Source organism: Nannospalax galili, unplaced genomic scaffold, assembly GCF_000622305.1.
Source record: "Nannospalax galili isolate Female #2095 unplaced genomic scaffold, S.galili_v1.0 scaffold810, whole genome shotgun sequence".
In the NCBI taxonomy this organism is placed as follows: domain Eukaryota; kingdom Metazoa; phylum Chordata; class Mammalia; order Rodentia; family Spalacidae; genus Nannospalax; species Nannospalax galili.
Window position 1 is genome coordinate 3,069,597 of NW_008329132.1, and position 14,791 is coordinate 3,084,387.

The following is a 14,791-nucleotide window of genomic DNA, read 5'->3' on the forward strand; positions in this document are numbered from 1 at the left end:
CCTTTTAACCAAACAAGTAGTGTGTGGCTTTTGTTTCACCGTATTTGACTCAAAAGTTGCTGGCCGTGCTTCTCAGATCGTTCAAGGTCTCAGAGACCCCACCAGCTTGGACAGTGAGTAGGAGGAAGCCCTCAGTGACTTTCCTCAGATAGCTCCTACCAGCTGCTTTCTCTGCTTCCTTCCTGAGATGCAGGTGCTGTCATTCCCATCCCCTGTTCTGTGGGGTCCCTGCAGCCCAGGACAGGGCTGTGGTGAACTCAACTGAAGCTGGCAGCCATTTTTCATCATCGCTGTGATGTGCTATAAAAACCACCGCAGCCGCTCGCTCAGCCGTGAGCCTCCTTTCTTTGTTTCTTTCATAATTCTGCTCCAGTAAAAGGAAAAATTGGAGAACCGCATGGATGAACTATCACCAGTGCTTTTTCAGCAGAAGTGTGTGTGTGTGTGTGTGTGTGTGTGTGTGTGTGTGTGTGTGGTTTAGACTTGTAGAAAACAAGAATTTATATGTATATATTCAGGGACTTGTTAATAAGGTCAACTGAAGAAGAGCAGATGCGAAGGGGAGCACAAGGCAGCTCACGAAACTGGAGAGCAGAGCTCAGCTGATCTCGAGATGACCCCACAAGCAGGCAGTCCTCTGGTTCTCTGGAACAGGAAACCCTGATGTCCAGGCTGTGCTCTGTAAACCAGACTCATTGTAAGGGAATCAGGTTTCACTTTGAAGTCGATGTGACCTGCTTGTCTAAAGCCCTTCTCCATATATCCACAGTGTCTACTTTTTTTTTTTATGACCCTATCGACTTTATAAATTGTGTCTAGTTTCCTTTACTTTTCCAGAAAGCCCATCCTAACACAAAGATGATCCCAAGGAGCATCAATGAGGAGAAAGGAGTTCTGGATTTCCTGACCTGGGTTCTGGGTCACAGTGCTGTGCTAGAAGGCAAACAGAAAAGGCACACAGGGCTAGGGAGATGGCTTGGTCAGTAAAGTGCGTGCTTTGAAAGCATAAGGACTTGAGTTTGATCATCAGAACCCATGTAAAAAGCTGGGTGTGTTGGCCTGTGCTTGTGAGGTGGTAGGTAGATACAGATAGATCCCTGGAAGCTCAGTGACCAGCTCTCTAAGCCTGTTTGTTCTAGGGCAGTGAGAGAACCTGTATCAAATAAAGTGTGTTTGGTATAGACTTGTAGACAAACAGGAATTTATATGCATATATTCAGGGACTTTTAATAATATCAACTGAAGAATCAGCAGATGACTGGGAAAGCAGGGGCAGCTAAAGAAACTGGAGAGCAGAGCTCTGGGTTGATCTCAAGAAGCTCCCACCCCTACAAGCAGGCAGCCTTCAGGTTCTCTGGAACAGGAAGCCCTGAGGGGCCCAGGGCATGAAACCCTGGCTCTTATATGCATGCAACATATACGTACACGCTCTCCTCTGTGCGTGCATGCACACAAACACACACAGGGATGTGCACGTGCCTGCATGCCAGCACATACAAGATTGAGGGGCGGGATTTGAAAAGAGAAAGATCACACCTTGGGTCGTGGAGCTGTCCTTGGTGCTGAATTCAATTGTCTCAGTTATAGTATGTGTCCTTAAGACAGACAACCTACAGGTAACTAATGTGAAATAATCCCTTAAATAAAACAAACGTGTTTGCTACTGGAGCACAGGGTGCAGGTGGGGTGCTGGGCATTCATGCCGTGAGACTAGAACGGGTGATAGCTTGTCCTTCCATTTTCTTTTTGCCTTCACTTATAATTCTTTGATCAGACTTATGTGTTGCTCTGGGCTCCAACATAAGCAAACAGTTAGACTATAAGATTCGACCAAAGTGACATTATTTGGAAAGTATATTCAGTACAAAGTTATAAACAGTGGCTCCACAAAGCACAGGGGAAGAAAACTTTATAAACATAGTATCCTGTCAGACAAAAACAAAATCAAAAAGCCATTTTTAAAAATCAGATTACCCTGGTCTGCAGCTTTGACGTGGATACCTTCGGCTCATCCACCTCTGACCGCCTAAGTCCTCAGAGCTCTGTACCCTGCTGTGCCCACGCCTGCTCTCTCAGTCTCTAGTTGTGGTTTTCTCTTCTCTGTGACAATTCATTCCGAGCACTGGCTTTATGAAAATGTTTCCAAGTGGAGAAGGGAAAATCGGGGTTGTAGAACAGCACTTGGTGTTCCCTGCCCTGCAGAAGGATGTATCTGTCATATCTATATTTGGAGTACACATCCATTCAAATGTTGCAGCCTGATTATTAATGTGGTCATAAAACGATCACTGGAGCCAAATCCTACAGCTTGGAAGCTCCAAGGGCAATTAGATGAACGATCACAGCACTGAACACAATGGATTCCATAGTCAGGAGCCCTGTGCTGAGAACGCTGCAGCCCTGAGTAGACCAGCCACGCGGCACCGGCCAGCGGTCTATGCTTCACCACCACAAGTTAATTCCTCACTGACTTGTTTGGACTCCAAGCATTTGATTCCTTTAAATGACAACAGGAAGGATCCTAAAGAGACCCTCAGGTAGCAAAGTCCTGAAAATACACCTCAGATTTGACTGAAAACAACACTGAGAATTTAGAAATATGGTTGTCCATGAAGTTTTCTAATAGCTGCAGAGTATCTCCATGCAAAGCAAATAAAACGATTCCGTGCTCTTTACCACCAGACACAGAGCAAAAGACTACATTCTTGAAGAATGAAATACCTACATCAGGCTGTAAGAGGCGGCAGGACAGCCTGACTGCCCACGTCGGCGAGCTCTGGGCTTGATTGAGAGACCCTGCCTCAGTGAAGAAAGTGAAAAGCAATTAAGGAAGAGAGTGGATGTTAGCACTGGGTCTCCCCCAAGAACACACACACAAGTGCACGGGTAGCTTAGCACACATGCCTCCACACCTGTTACACCTGGCCCCATCTCCATGCCCGTTTACACCGTCTACCATTGCCACACTGGCCTTGCCTTTCCTCCAGCACACATGCTACCGCTGTGGGTGAAAGTCTTGTTTCTAAAACTCATCCTGATCTCAATGAGTCACCGTGGTCTCATTAGGAATGCCACCACCTTAGACTCTGTTCCAGTTAGCTTCTGTGTCGATGTGATAAAACACTCTGACCAAATGCAACTTGAAGAGTAAAGGGATGATTTCATCTTACACATCCTGGGTAACAGTCCATCATGGAGGGAAGACCAGGGAGGACCTCACTAGAGATAGGAGCTGAAACGTAGACTGTGGAAGAATGGCTTGCTCCCTTTAGCTTGCTCAGGTACCTTCTTATACATCCCAGGTCCACTGCCTAGGGATGGTACCGCCCACAGTGGACTAGGTCTTCCCACATCCATCAGCAATCAACAGAATGCTCCAAGGCATGGCCATGGGCCATTCTGATGGAGGAAATCCTTCAGGGGAGGTTTCCTCTTCCCAAGTGACTGTACCTTTGTTATCAACTTGAGAGCTGAAACTATCTATGACAGGTCAGGACAAAGTCAGTCTTTATAAATTTGCTTTGTCCTGAAAGTCTCAAAATGAGAACATCATCTGTGCCCCCCCACTCCTGTACTTGTGTGGTGACCACATCCCTTTCCTCTTCTCCTTCAGAAAGATAACGACTTATCTTCATAATTACTCTTTCTCAGTAACCACAACAAAACCCAACACTTAGTAGGTACTTAATAACCACTTGCTAACTGACTATAATGGTGGAAATGTGTGCATCTTACAGGGTGATTAGGATAGTCTGTTCAGGAAAAGATTAGAAAAGGCAGTTCCTGGCTAAAGCATTCCAACATCCAAGAAGACAGTCCTCTTATGACTCTCTGGCACCTGAAGCCTTTGTCCTGTCATTGCCAGGTTCACAGACTATCCCAGGCTGCCAGTTACATGTAGTGAAAAGCATGGGTCCCACGATACACAGAAAGTGGCACAGAACATCAGAAGCCTGGGGTCTGATAATAATGAGATCCTGAACCTGGAGTCTCACTGTTTTCTGCTCTGTAAAACGAGAGGAGAATAATTAATTGGAAGACTCCAGGCAGTAATACAAGTGAAACCCTTAAAACTCTTTTACTGAGCTAAGAAGTGATGTGACGCTGAGGATGCCTGGTAGAGGTTGTCCTGATAATCTGGGCAGGAAGACAGCAAGCTTGAAGTGCACTGAGGAGTGCCCTCAGATAACAGGAGTCACAGCCAGCGGCGCCTTCCCAGGTAGAGTCTGGATGTGGCTTACGGTCAAGGAGGACTGTCACTTGCTTTCCTGAACCATGATTCATCCCCATTAGAACAGCAGCATGGAATGTCACTCCTGGGACATCATTGCTAGGATCCCACCCAGGAACAAGCCTAGGGGCAAGCCCAAGCAAATAAACTGGACGGAAAATGCCCTGTGCATATCCAAGGCTGGATAGGGAGGCGCCTTGACCTGGAGGACCACTGGCCAGAGAGGGACAGACCTGAATCTAAGCGGGAAGTCTAGGAGGCAGTGCATATCCTTGGGTGAAAAGGGCTAGGAACCAGAAATAGCTAGCTACGCATGGGGTAGGGCAGAGCGAGGTGAGGCACTGGTAGAAAGGCCAGATGTGGGTATCCAAAGATGCCCAATGTGGGACTCAACAGCGGACAACGAACAGAACAAGGCAGAGGTAGTAGGACTCCAATGCCTGCAAATGCAGCAAATCCCACGGACCCTCGGCAACACTTTGGGGCCAAATATAGTCACTCGATTAACAAACAAACTGCACCATAATCAAAGGTCATGTCCGCGTTTTCCGAGGCCCACAGAGACAATCTCGGCATCCAGCAGTCAATCCTTTTGTCAAATGTTTACATAACACCAAGTATAAATGAGGAAGCAAATGTTATTTTCAATTTGAAACCCATGATGCATCCACACAGTGCACACAGCAAAGGTGAGACAAGCACTGGCCGCCGCTGTTGACACAGCTGCTGTGCTCACTGTTGCCTTGCTGAGTGATTGTCCATGTGGCTTTGTCCCCAGAGTGAGGAAAAGCCAATCCAGGTGAAAGGTTTTCTCCCACCACCAACGTAAGGGATTCAGTATGTCCTGCTCAGCCTGTGTGTGAGGAGGAGCAGAAAGCCCACCAAAATGGCATAACTGAAAGAGAACACAAAGGACCCCCACACTAGGCTTTGGGGGTGAACTTGTCCAAGATGTATTGTAGGTAACCCTGATCTGCTGAAGAAAACCCTCCCTATCAAAGCAAAGCAAGGCTCATCGCAGCAATGACCAACGGTTAGCTGCTCTAATAGGAGACAGTCAGCAGCCCCTCCACACACAGAAAGAGGAGGGGAGAGCCGACAGAAGTCGTCAATGTCCTGCCTTCACGGGGCCATTACTCAGGTGACAGTTCACTTAGAGAAAGTACACAGAAGTCTCAGAACAGTCAGTCAGAGAGGGCAGCAGCTGCTTGCTCTATGGAGCCCCAGGGTAAATATACTGGGTTCTGCACACTAAAAGGCAAAACTATGAAAGAAATTATATACATTTTTTTTAATCACAATTCTTACATTCAAAATGAAACACTGTGGAGACACATAATTTACCCAATGTCACAGAAAGTACTCTTTGGATTTTTTCTCCCAAGCATTTAAAAATTTAAAATCCACGCATGGCATGCTAGATAAACCAGTTACAGGGATTGGGTTAGGAGTTTGGCCTCAAGCCCCACTTGGCAACCTCTGGTCTAGCAGGACAGGTGGTGGGGCATAAAATCAGGCAGGTGTGGGCATCTAAATCCATGATTGGTTTTTCCTCAAAGTTTCTTTAAAATATCATAAACATAAAGCTGTGTTGAAAAACCCCAATTCCCCATGCTTATAACAAAATCGGATTACGCACTTGAGGAGTGTATGTTCACATTCTAAATTTAATTTCAGTGTCATCTTAGCTGTGGCTGCTGTGTGGGCTGGGTACCATAAAGGCAGAGGCAGAAGCAAAAACGGAAACACATAAGAATCCGTGTCATGTCTAAGATCAGCGTTGTGAAAGCTGTGATTTGAAGCACTTGCTCGGTACAGCCAGTGCCCCCAGTCACCTTGTGCAATATCTCCTGTTCTTATCTTACAGGCTTTCGTATCGGACAGGGCAAGACACAGCTAACTGTGATACCTGCAGGAACAGCGCGTGCATCATCTATAGGTATGTCACCCCCCCCCCAACTTTGTCACTGAGTGACAAATGACGTTTACTCACAAATGCAAGAACCATCCGGGTCATGCTGGGAGGATTCTATCGGACAACAAAAACTAAAGGTCCCTCTTCGGCCATAATTCTAAGCTGTGTCTAACCTGTTTCCCCACCCCAGGTATACGATCCGAGGATGAAGGAGAGGCTAAACCCATTTATCTTGCAAACACACCTCTGTGGTTTGGGGAGCTGATTATCACTCTGATGGCTTGCTCCCTTGGAATCTATAGCCATGAGCACGGTACTGTGCTCTGACAAAACTGTAAAATATAAGCCCTTCAAATGGTATAGATCAAAGGTCTGTGTCTGGGCTCTGAATGCCAGGGAAGGCCCTGCTTGCTCACATCACACATGCAGTCATTTCCAGGAAACTTCCAAGGTCAGTGGCTTTCTCTTCCTCCACAGCAGAATCTGTTTTCAAGAAACCACATCAGCTTCCATGTGTTTTGTTTTTAATTTGAACTTGGTTTGTAATGACTGACATCTTCAAGAATAGATCAGAAACCTTTAGCAAGTAAAAGCTATCTTAGGCATTTGACAATAACTTAAGATATTAAGGCATGGTCAGAACTTTCAGAGAGGTGGATGGTGGGGTGATTTATACAAAATCTTACATCAGTGATTGGTTTTAGGGCTTAGTTCCTTTTTTAAAAAAATTTTAAAAAATAATTATTCTTATATTTTTATGTGTATGCCTGTATTGCCTGCATGTAGGTAAATGCACCCGTGTCATGCAATGCCTGTGGAGGACAGAAGAGGCTGTTGGATCCCCTGGGACTGGAGTTAGGGACAGTTGTTAGCTGCCATGTGGGTTCTGGGATTCGAACCCGGGTCTCTTCTGCAAGAACATTCAGTGTTCTTAACGTCTCAGCCATTTCGACAGCCCCATGGGCTTAGTTCATTTTTAAACATTAAGATTGAAGTTGGATGCTGAGGCAGAGCCCGTGTCTTGGCTGCTGTTAAGGGTGCTAAACCAAGTACATGAGTGCGGCTGTCTCTTAGACACACTGGTTTCCTTCCCTTTGGGCACACACCCAGGATAAAGCTGCTAGTCCTCACAGAAGTTCCAGTTCTAGATTCTTAAAGAGCCGTCACACTGCCTTTCCATAACAGTTGTGCTGACTCATGTCCTTACCAACAGTGCCCCCCTTTCCCACATCCTGGACAGCATGGGGCAACAGTGTCTTTGGGTTTTCACTCTTTACGGATTGAGGCAGTATCTCACCGTGATATGCATTTATGGATGGTTAGTGAGCATCCCCTCACCATACCTTTCGGGGATCAACATAGCTTTTGAAAAAAATAATTTTAGTAGTCTGTCAAAGTATCAAAAAACAGTTATAACTGAGTAGTTACATAGCTACAAGTATAGAAAGGAATCCCACTGCCTTCTCCATCCAAAAACGAAGTCACTATTCCTGCATGAAGAAGTCTGAGGGCTTCAGGGACTCACAGTCTCACACTCGTGGGCTCCTGTGCTGAGGGACAGCGTTTATATGACATGGCCTTCCAGGCAAAGCAGAGCTGGGTCACCTGGAGACCTTGTCAGAGAGCCGCCAGAAGAAACCATTGCTAGGGTAGGGCAGGAAATGGCCAGTGTGATGTAGATTCCCATAGGACAACTGGCAAAGTCTGAAAGGAAACACTTGCAGTGGTCCCACTGGGCACGCACGGCTGGTGTGAGGAGGTGGGAAGACGTCAGCGGTGCTGCTGATGCCCCGTAGTGAACAGGACTGCACGCAGCAAAATAACCACTGGATCCAAAACGTTGGGAGGCCTGGAGTTAAACCTGTCATATCCAACACATCCCCACATCACGGTTTTGTAAGAGGCACAAGCAAAAGCAGCAGGCAAGCAGCCAGGAAGTCTGTGATAGCCCTGGCCAGGGTGTGAAGCTGATGATTGCTGCTGGCTGTTACAGTGTGGAGGTGAAACTCAAGCACCATGCATGGCTTTCCTTTCCGGAACTCCAGGTTCCAACCCAGAGTAGCCACCTTTCAGACAAGCTTGCAGGTGACTCTCTCTGCTGTACTCACACTGTGGGTGGGAATTTTGAACAGGCAGTGAGGAAATGTAACCTGCACATTGGTAACGAGTTATATGCCCGTAACCAAGACCACCAAGAGGACCTTACTCAAGTCAGAGTTCGGCCTACTACCTCGGGAGAGTTCACCTAATCTCTCAGTGCGACAAGACTGAAGCAGCAAAGGTTTCCAGAGAAAGCTCATGGATAAACATGTTCAGCCCTAAACTGCTTAACACTTTGTGGGTGATTGACAAAAACAATCCATTATGATACTGCCAAACATAAATGAAATAATTTAAATAAACTTAGCTCTAAATCCAGGGTGACTTACATAAAAAGTGATATTAAACACAATTTAATGAGTCAGAGTAGGTTAAGAATTTGTCTCTGGAGAATTAGCCTGGAATGACTATTTTGAACTGGCTCGACCAGCATTCTGCTTGAATCCCAGCACATGGACCACTGGTCCCTTGTCCAAAGACTGGTGAGTGTCCAGGCGTGAAAAACATGCCCCAAACCAGAACAACTCAAAAGCAGAAAGACAGGGAGGCTGTCTGGTTTGTTTCTTACTCCTTTTAAAAACATCATGACCAAAAGCAACTTGGAGAGGAAAAGGTTTACTTGGCTTACAGATTAAGATCCTTCTTCGAGGGAAATCGGGGCAGGAGATCAAGTAGGAACTTGAAACAGGAACTGAAGCAAAGACCATGGAGGAACGCTTCCCCTGGCCTGCTCAGCTACCTTTCTTACACAACCCAGGCCACCTGCCCAGGGATGGTGCTGCCCACGATGGGCTGGGCCCTCCTACATCAATTTAAAAATGCCACACAAACATGGCCATAGGCCATTCAGATAGAGAAAATTCCTCAGTTAAGGTTCCTGTTTCCCAAGTGAATCTAGGTGACAAAGAACAGGGGATGTGTTTCTAGGCCAGAGGGACACATTTTCATAAACAGGATAGAGATGAGGCTCTTTGCAGGCCAGACACTACATCAGACCCTAGAAAAATGTACAAGCCCCAGAAGAGGGGTCCAGAGAAAGAGGAGAGTTCTATCACTGAAAACTACCCCTTTCACAGCAATATGGGCAGCAACAAAGATAAAAAAATCACTGGAACTGGAAATTTCTGTTATAAGCAGAAGTTACTTTGAAAAAGTTCTGGAATGTTCTGCATGTTAACAGTTCCGCTGGAGTCTCAACCCATACAGTCCTTATCCCAGTGACTCTCCTAACTAGTATTTAGTAAGACATCACTGTTCTTCCAAGCTCAACATACAAAGTTCACTCTCCAGTCCCCAATTCTGCCATTCTTTACTGGAGAGAAAACTCAACAGTAGCTGACTGATGTGGTGCAGAAATTTCTGGAAGTCCACACGAATGGTTGACAAAGGGAAAAAAAATGCACTGTGCTCAGTTAAGTAACAGTCCAGTCCCTGGGGAAATCATAGAGGTTGATGTCTATCATGCCAACTGTATCTGTACCGTTTAAGGTGTTGCTGGTCTTTTGTGGTAAGGCCTGGATATTTTCTTGGAATGTAGGTGTCACACCCCCACTGGAGTTTCAAGTTATCTTTCAAGAATCACAGCTGCTGTCCTTTCTAGCAAATGGAGCAATGCCTTGTGATAAAACATGCCTTCAGAATCCCATGGCACATACTGAAGTCCCTATTCTGTTATTTGGTATCACCTACTCTAAGACTCACAGAAAGAACTATTCTTTCATTTATCATTGGATTCTGCAAAATTCAAATAATTAGATCATTTCCATCATGAATATAAATGGCATAAAAAAAATCCAGGGACAAATACAACATCTTTTTTGCCAAGCATATACCTCAAGATAAAATGAGGGTCTCAGCAAATAAAGGAGGAAGTTGTGTCAGCTCGGGAGCCCCTTGGGGGTTTCAGTGATACAACACAGGGACGAGAAAGGGCGGTTAAGGAGGCACATCAGTTCAGGGTCTCATCTGAGTACGAGGGACTGGCCCACCAGAGGGGACAGGAAACTGACTGCCCTACTACAATCATCTGAGCAGAAGGGGAAAGTTTCACTCAAGGTCAGAGCCCTTGTGATTGGTCCAAAGTCTGGTTCTGGCACCAAGGAGAAGGGACTGTATTCTCGAATTCAGGACCTTGTCTGTGAATCTCTACCTCACCATTTCAACCTATCCATGGGTGAAGCATTCTGGGATTGAGCAGGCTAAAGCAGTTTCAGAATGTGATTTCAAAATGCTCCCGGGCTGGCTGGGGCTGGCCTAGAAGCCCAACTGCAGGGGAGGCTGTGACACTTCCACTGTCCCCAAGTTGTCGTTTGTCACACCTGCTTGTTGGCAGACAGAGAGCCCGAAAGGACAATGAACTTGACCCTGCCTGTCCTGTATTTAAACACTGGAAACCCAGCTGCCTTTCAGAAAAGGAAACACAGAAAAATCCCTGTGTTTCCAGGAGTGCTTGGCTCGGAGGCAGGAAGGGTGCTGTGTTCAAGACCTGGTTGCCTGTGATGTTACTGGTGAAGGTCTGTAATACACATGTACCTTTGCCATGGATGACAGCACATACTTCCTTATAAAATACGATTCTGCTGTGGAAATATTCAGGACTTAGAAAATATACCAAAAGGACAAAGGTGTTGAAGCACTTTCAGGAATGAAGGCTGCTAGGGAAGATTCGCCAGGCAAAGGTTGGAAACATTAGCCTGTCAGAGCCGGCCTCCCAGATCTGGTGCCCAGGGCCAGGGCTCAGCTGCTCCCTTTCTGGGGGGAGGGTATTCATTTGTCCCTTAAGTCCTGCAGAATCACACCAAGGTACGTTTCCAACTTGGAAACCCAAGAAGCTGGTTATTTGTAATTATAAAATAAAAATGGATCTGGTAGCTCAATCAGGGCATGTACATTGGGGGTAAATATGTGAACAGTCAGGAGGCATGCCATCCCCCAACCCCTGTCCCTCTGTTGGCAAATGAATAACAGATCTGGTCCCTAACTGATGACTGTGCTCACTGCTCCGCTGAAATGCCAAGTACCAGAGGGCTCTATTTCCAGCAGCTAGAAATTCTGAAAGGATTGACATAATCACATTTTACCCCTTAAGATGACACTTCTTTGATTGTGATCTGGACCAACTGAGATATTCAAATGAAGGCAAGACTCAGCATGAAAGAAGATTAGATGAAATTGGAGTTGGAGTTTCCTTTAAGTAAAACTTTTCTGGCTTATCATCCCTATTTCCTGTCAAAATACACTTTAATTAGTTTAGAAAATTTTAAGGATAGATTGCTGATAGACTCTACTGAAGAGCAGGTGAAATCTTTGGTCTCCAATCTATCTGGGTAACTTGGTTGTCAGACTAATCTGATGAGTCACTGCAGTGATCCCCCTTGTGTTCGCAGGAAACCATTGGCAAATCCTCCCCTTCCTCTAACCAAAATGGCTAATTCATAAAATAACACTGCGAGGAACGGGGCTGAATTCTAACATGTATGTTTTTATGAAAGTAACAGTGAGCCAGTCTTGATTCAAAGGCTTTGGGGGAGGGAAGTGTGATGCACTAGATAATAATAACGCCGACTCAGATTAATTAGACAGCATTGTCTCCAGAAGGGAAACTCTTTTAGTGCAACATTAGAATTCCTAACATTTCTATGAGAGCTGAGTGATCGCTTCCTTCAGGAGGACAGTGCCCACATCTGTTCATTTCTGTAGCATCAAGGCCAACACTCAGGTGGCCTCAGGTGACACCAGTAATCACACAGTGGGGCAGTGAGTGGGTAGGGCACCCACTGGATGGGTGAGAAAGCCTTGTTCTGCCCAGGACTTGATTTCCTATCACAGAGGGAGGGACTTGTGGGCTGTCCTGTGGGAATATTCCATCATCTGTCAGCACAGCGGGAGGAGACAGTACTCACATGGAAGGATGCTGGGTGATGGGGAGACTTGGCTGTGCTCTCTAAGGCTCCCTCTGCTGGAGGGTTAGGACCTGGCATACAAGAGTGGAAGGGAATGCCTGGGTCCATGTGAGCAGCTGGGGACCTTCCAGTACTAGGCAGATGATCACCCTCGCCTGATCAGATTGGATGAGGAATCCACAGGTGCCATGGCTACATTTTCTCACATCATCCTGAGGAATCTACCACACACCAATGAGCACAGGAAATATATAGTTGAAAAGACATCCAGAAAAAACATGCCAGGATCGTCACTGAGACAGAGCATGGTGCTGACGGAGCTAGTCAGGGTGGAGGCAGGCAAGACAGCCAGAGAATGGAGAGCAGCACAAGTAATGAACTCTTCCGGTAGAGAGAGGCGATCACGTTTGTATGCACAGCGTGCGCCCATCAAAGCCTGCCCAGAGCCACTTGAAGCAGGGCCATCTCCGTGGCCAGTGTCGCCCAGCGATTATGTCTTAGTAGAAGTGCCCTTTCCAGTCCAGCTTCAATTACTGGCACTTGTGCGTATTAAGTCCATCACCAACATGAGCCAAGGTGGGGAGAATTCACCTTCTATCTAAGATGCAGCACTGTGCTCTTAGGACACACTGAGCGGAGGGTAAGGAGGACAGTGACAAAATAGAATCCCTGCACAATACCTTACACAGAGTGATTCAGTATCAAGAAATATTTTCAATAAAGTAAGTCAAGAAAAAAAGAATGATTTTGACAGGCCTCAAAATTCTCCTTGAAAATTCCCAAAGCTAATAATCCAAGTTCGTTCTTTAGTCTGTTAGAATTATTTCTTTCCCTGAAGTATGTAAAGATTTGCATTTAGTCATTTTTGCAACCCCCCGTGACACCTGACTTCTCTTAGCAGACACTGTGAGACTTAAGACTGGCCTGAGACTGTAAATTGATCACTCACTCTCACCTGTGGTTTGTAAAGCAATGACTTAAATTTTATTAAGGACAGAAGAGCAAATTACACCCCCAGCACTCACCTTTGGTTAAACCAAACATTAGGGACCCTTTACTGATGCCAAAATGTCAGGTTAGGGAAGCTTGCCAATTTCATGGGGAAATAAATGTATTCCAGTTTTAGTTTGGATATGAGGATTTCCCTGGGGCCAAATAAGACTTGCCACAAAGCCCTGAGTTGGGTCACATAAAGCCCTCTGGGGGAGATTTCAATGATTTTAGGGTGTAGCGGATCCCAGTCCCACTTAGCAGCCTCTTCCCCTGGTCATCATCTCTAAAGAGCCTGTTTCTAGAGGTTATAGCCTGGAGGTACATGAGGCCATTCTCAAGACCCCAGAGCACAGGAACAAACAGCTAAAGGCACTGTGTATAGAACGTGATTGCTCCATACCAGGGGAGACGGCTCTGATGGCTGACAAAGGGATGGGAAATGACCCTTAGCTTACCAAGGAGCAGAGCTCTGGGCTGGGGACTCCAGAAAGCAGGCTGATTTACCCCTTTAGCTCCAGCACTGTGCCCAGGAAAACATCTGCCTGTCTGTAAAGAGGAGGGCCTATCTTCACACTGAGAAGGGCAGGTGAGGGAGGGCTAAGATTATAACCCGGTACCGGGGGGGCTTACTGCAACTCCTCTTGGATATGATAGGCTTCCTGTGTTCACTGTACTTTTCTAAAGATAGAAAAATCAGGTGTCCTCACTGAGGTGAGGACAGCAGTGTTTGACTGCCCACCTTTAATAAATTATTGATCCCTTCTAATTACAATGCATGTTCTTTGTGGCTTCTAGGAAGATCACATACACATGCAAAGCAGTCATATGACACTCTCTAGTCATCTGGTCACATTCCTGCTGAGGAAATGAATACCAGCAGCTTATAAAAATGACATGTCTGCCTCCACTTCCCTGTAGCTAAAATGTTGCTCTCTGAATCTTGTGCACCTGCACTGCCCTTGGACTTGGGCACTCCCACGAGACCTGGGCACCACACAGTGCAGGAGTGGGGTGGGTAGGATGGAGCTTCAATCCAGAATACCCCACTGTGGTCAGGATACGGCTCCAGGGGCACCCCAAAAGTCACTGTCTAACTGGTTTCAGATTCTTTGCATTATAATGTGTAGCTAAGATACCTGATTAATTTTTCAAGGCATAATCATAATTTACTTCTCAGCACAAGGATCTTTATGATCTTAGCGTGAACATTACTGACCAGCCATCTATTTCCGGTGTTTGAAGCTTTATAATGAAGCTATAGACATGTGCCTAATAGTGCTGGAATGATGCAAGGATCTGGTGAATCTATTTAAAATATTTAAAAGCTAGTAATTATAAATCACCAGTGCATTATTAGCATGGGCTCCACATCCAGATATATAGGGCTCTATAAAATATTACATATTACAGAACACATAATCAATTCTATGGGTGGAACAAGGGGATTCTATAACTAGAACACCTTTAATTGTGAAAATAGGGCAGGCGGCACTGTTACTCTGAGATCGTAAGTGAGGGGACTTAGTTCAGTTCAGCTTATTGTGACTCAGTAAATAAAGAGCGGGCGCTCTAAGCCCAGCATAGGCTGAAAGCACCACAAATAAAAGATAGATTCAGCCAGACATGGTGGCACACCTGTAGTCCCAGAAC

At 45.9% G+C, this 14,791-nt stretch overlaps 2 protein-coding genes across 2 annotated transcripts in view; one reads left to right on the forward strand and one right to left on the reverse strand.

The window, feature by feature from the left end:
* LOC103733379 (dedicator of cytokinesis protein 1) overlaps window positions 1-14,791 on the reverse strand; it is a 362,643-nt gene that overhangs the window by 297,709 nt on the left and 50,143 nt on the right. The window lies entirely within an intron of this gene.
* Window positions 1-14,791, forward strand: part of Insyn2a (inhibitory synaptic factor 2A) — a 64,521-nt gene that overhangs the window by 41,606 nt on the left and 8,124 nt on the right. The window contains exon 3 of the mRNA XM_008832151.3: window positions 6,099-6,170. Coding sequence (XP_008830373.1) covers window positions 6,099-6,170 — 72 coding nt within the window. The remainder of the gene's footprint in view (window positions 1-6,098; window positions 6,171-14,791) is intronic.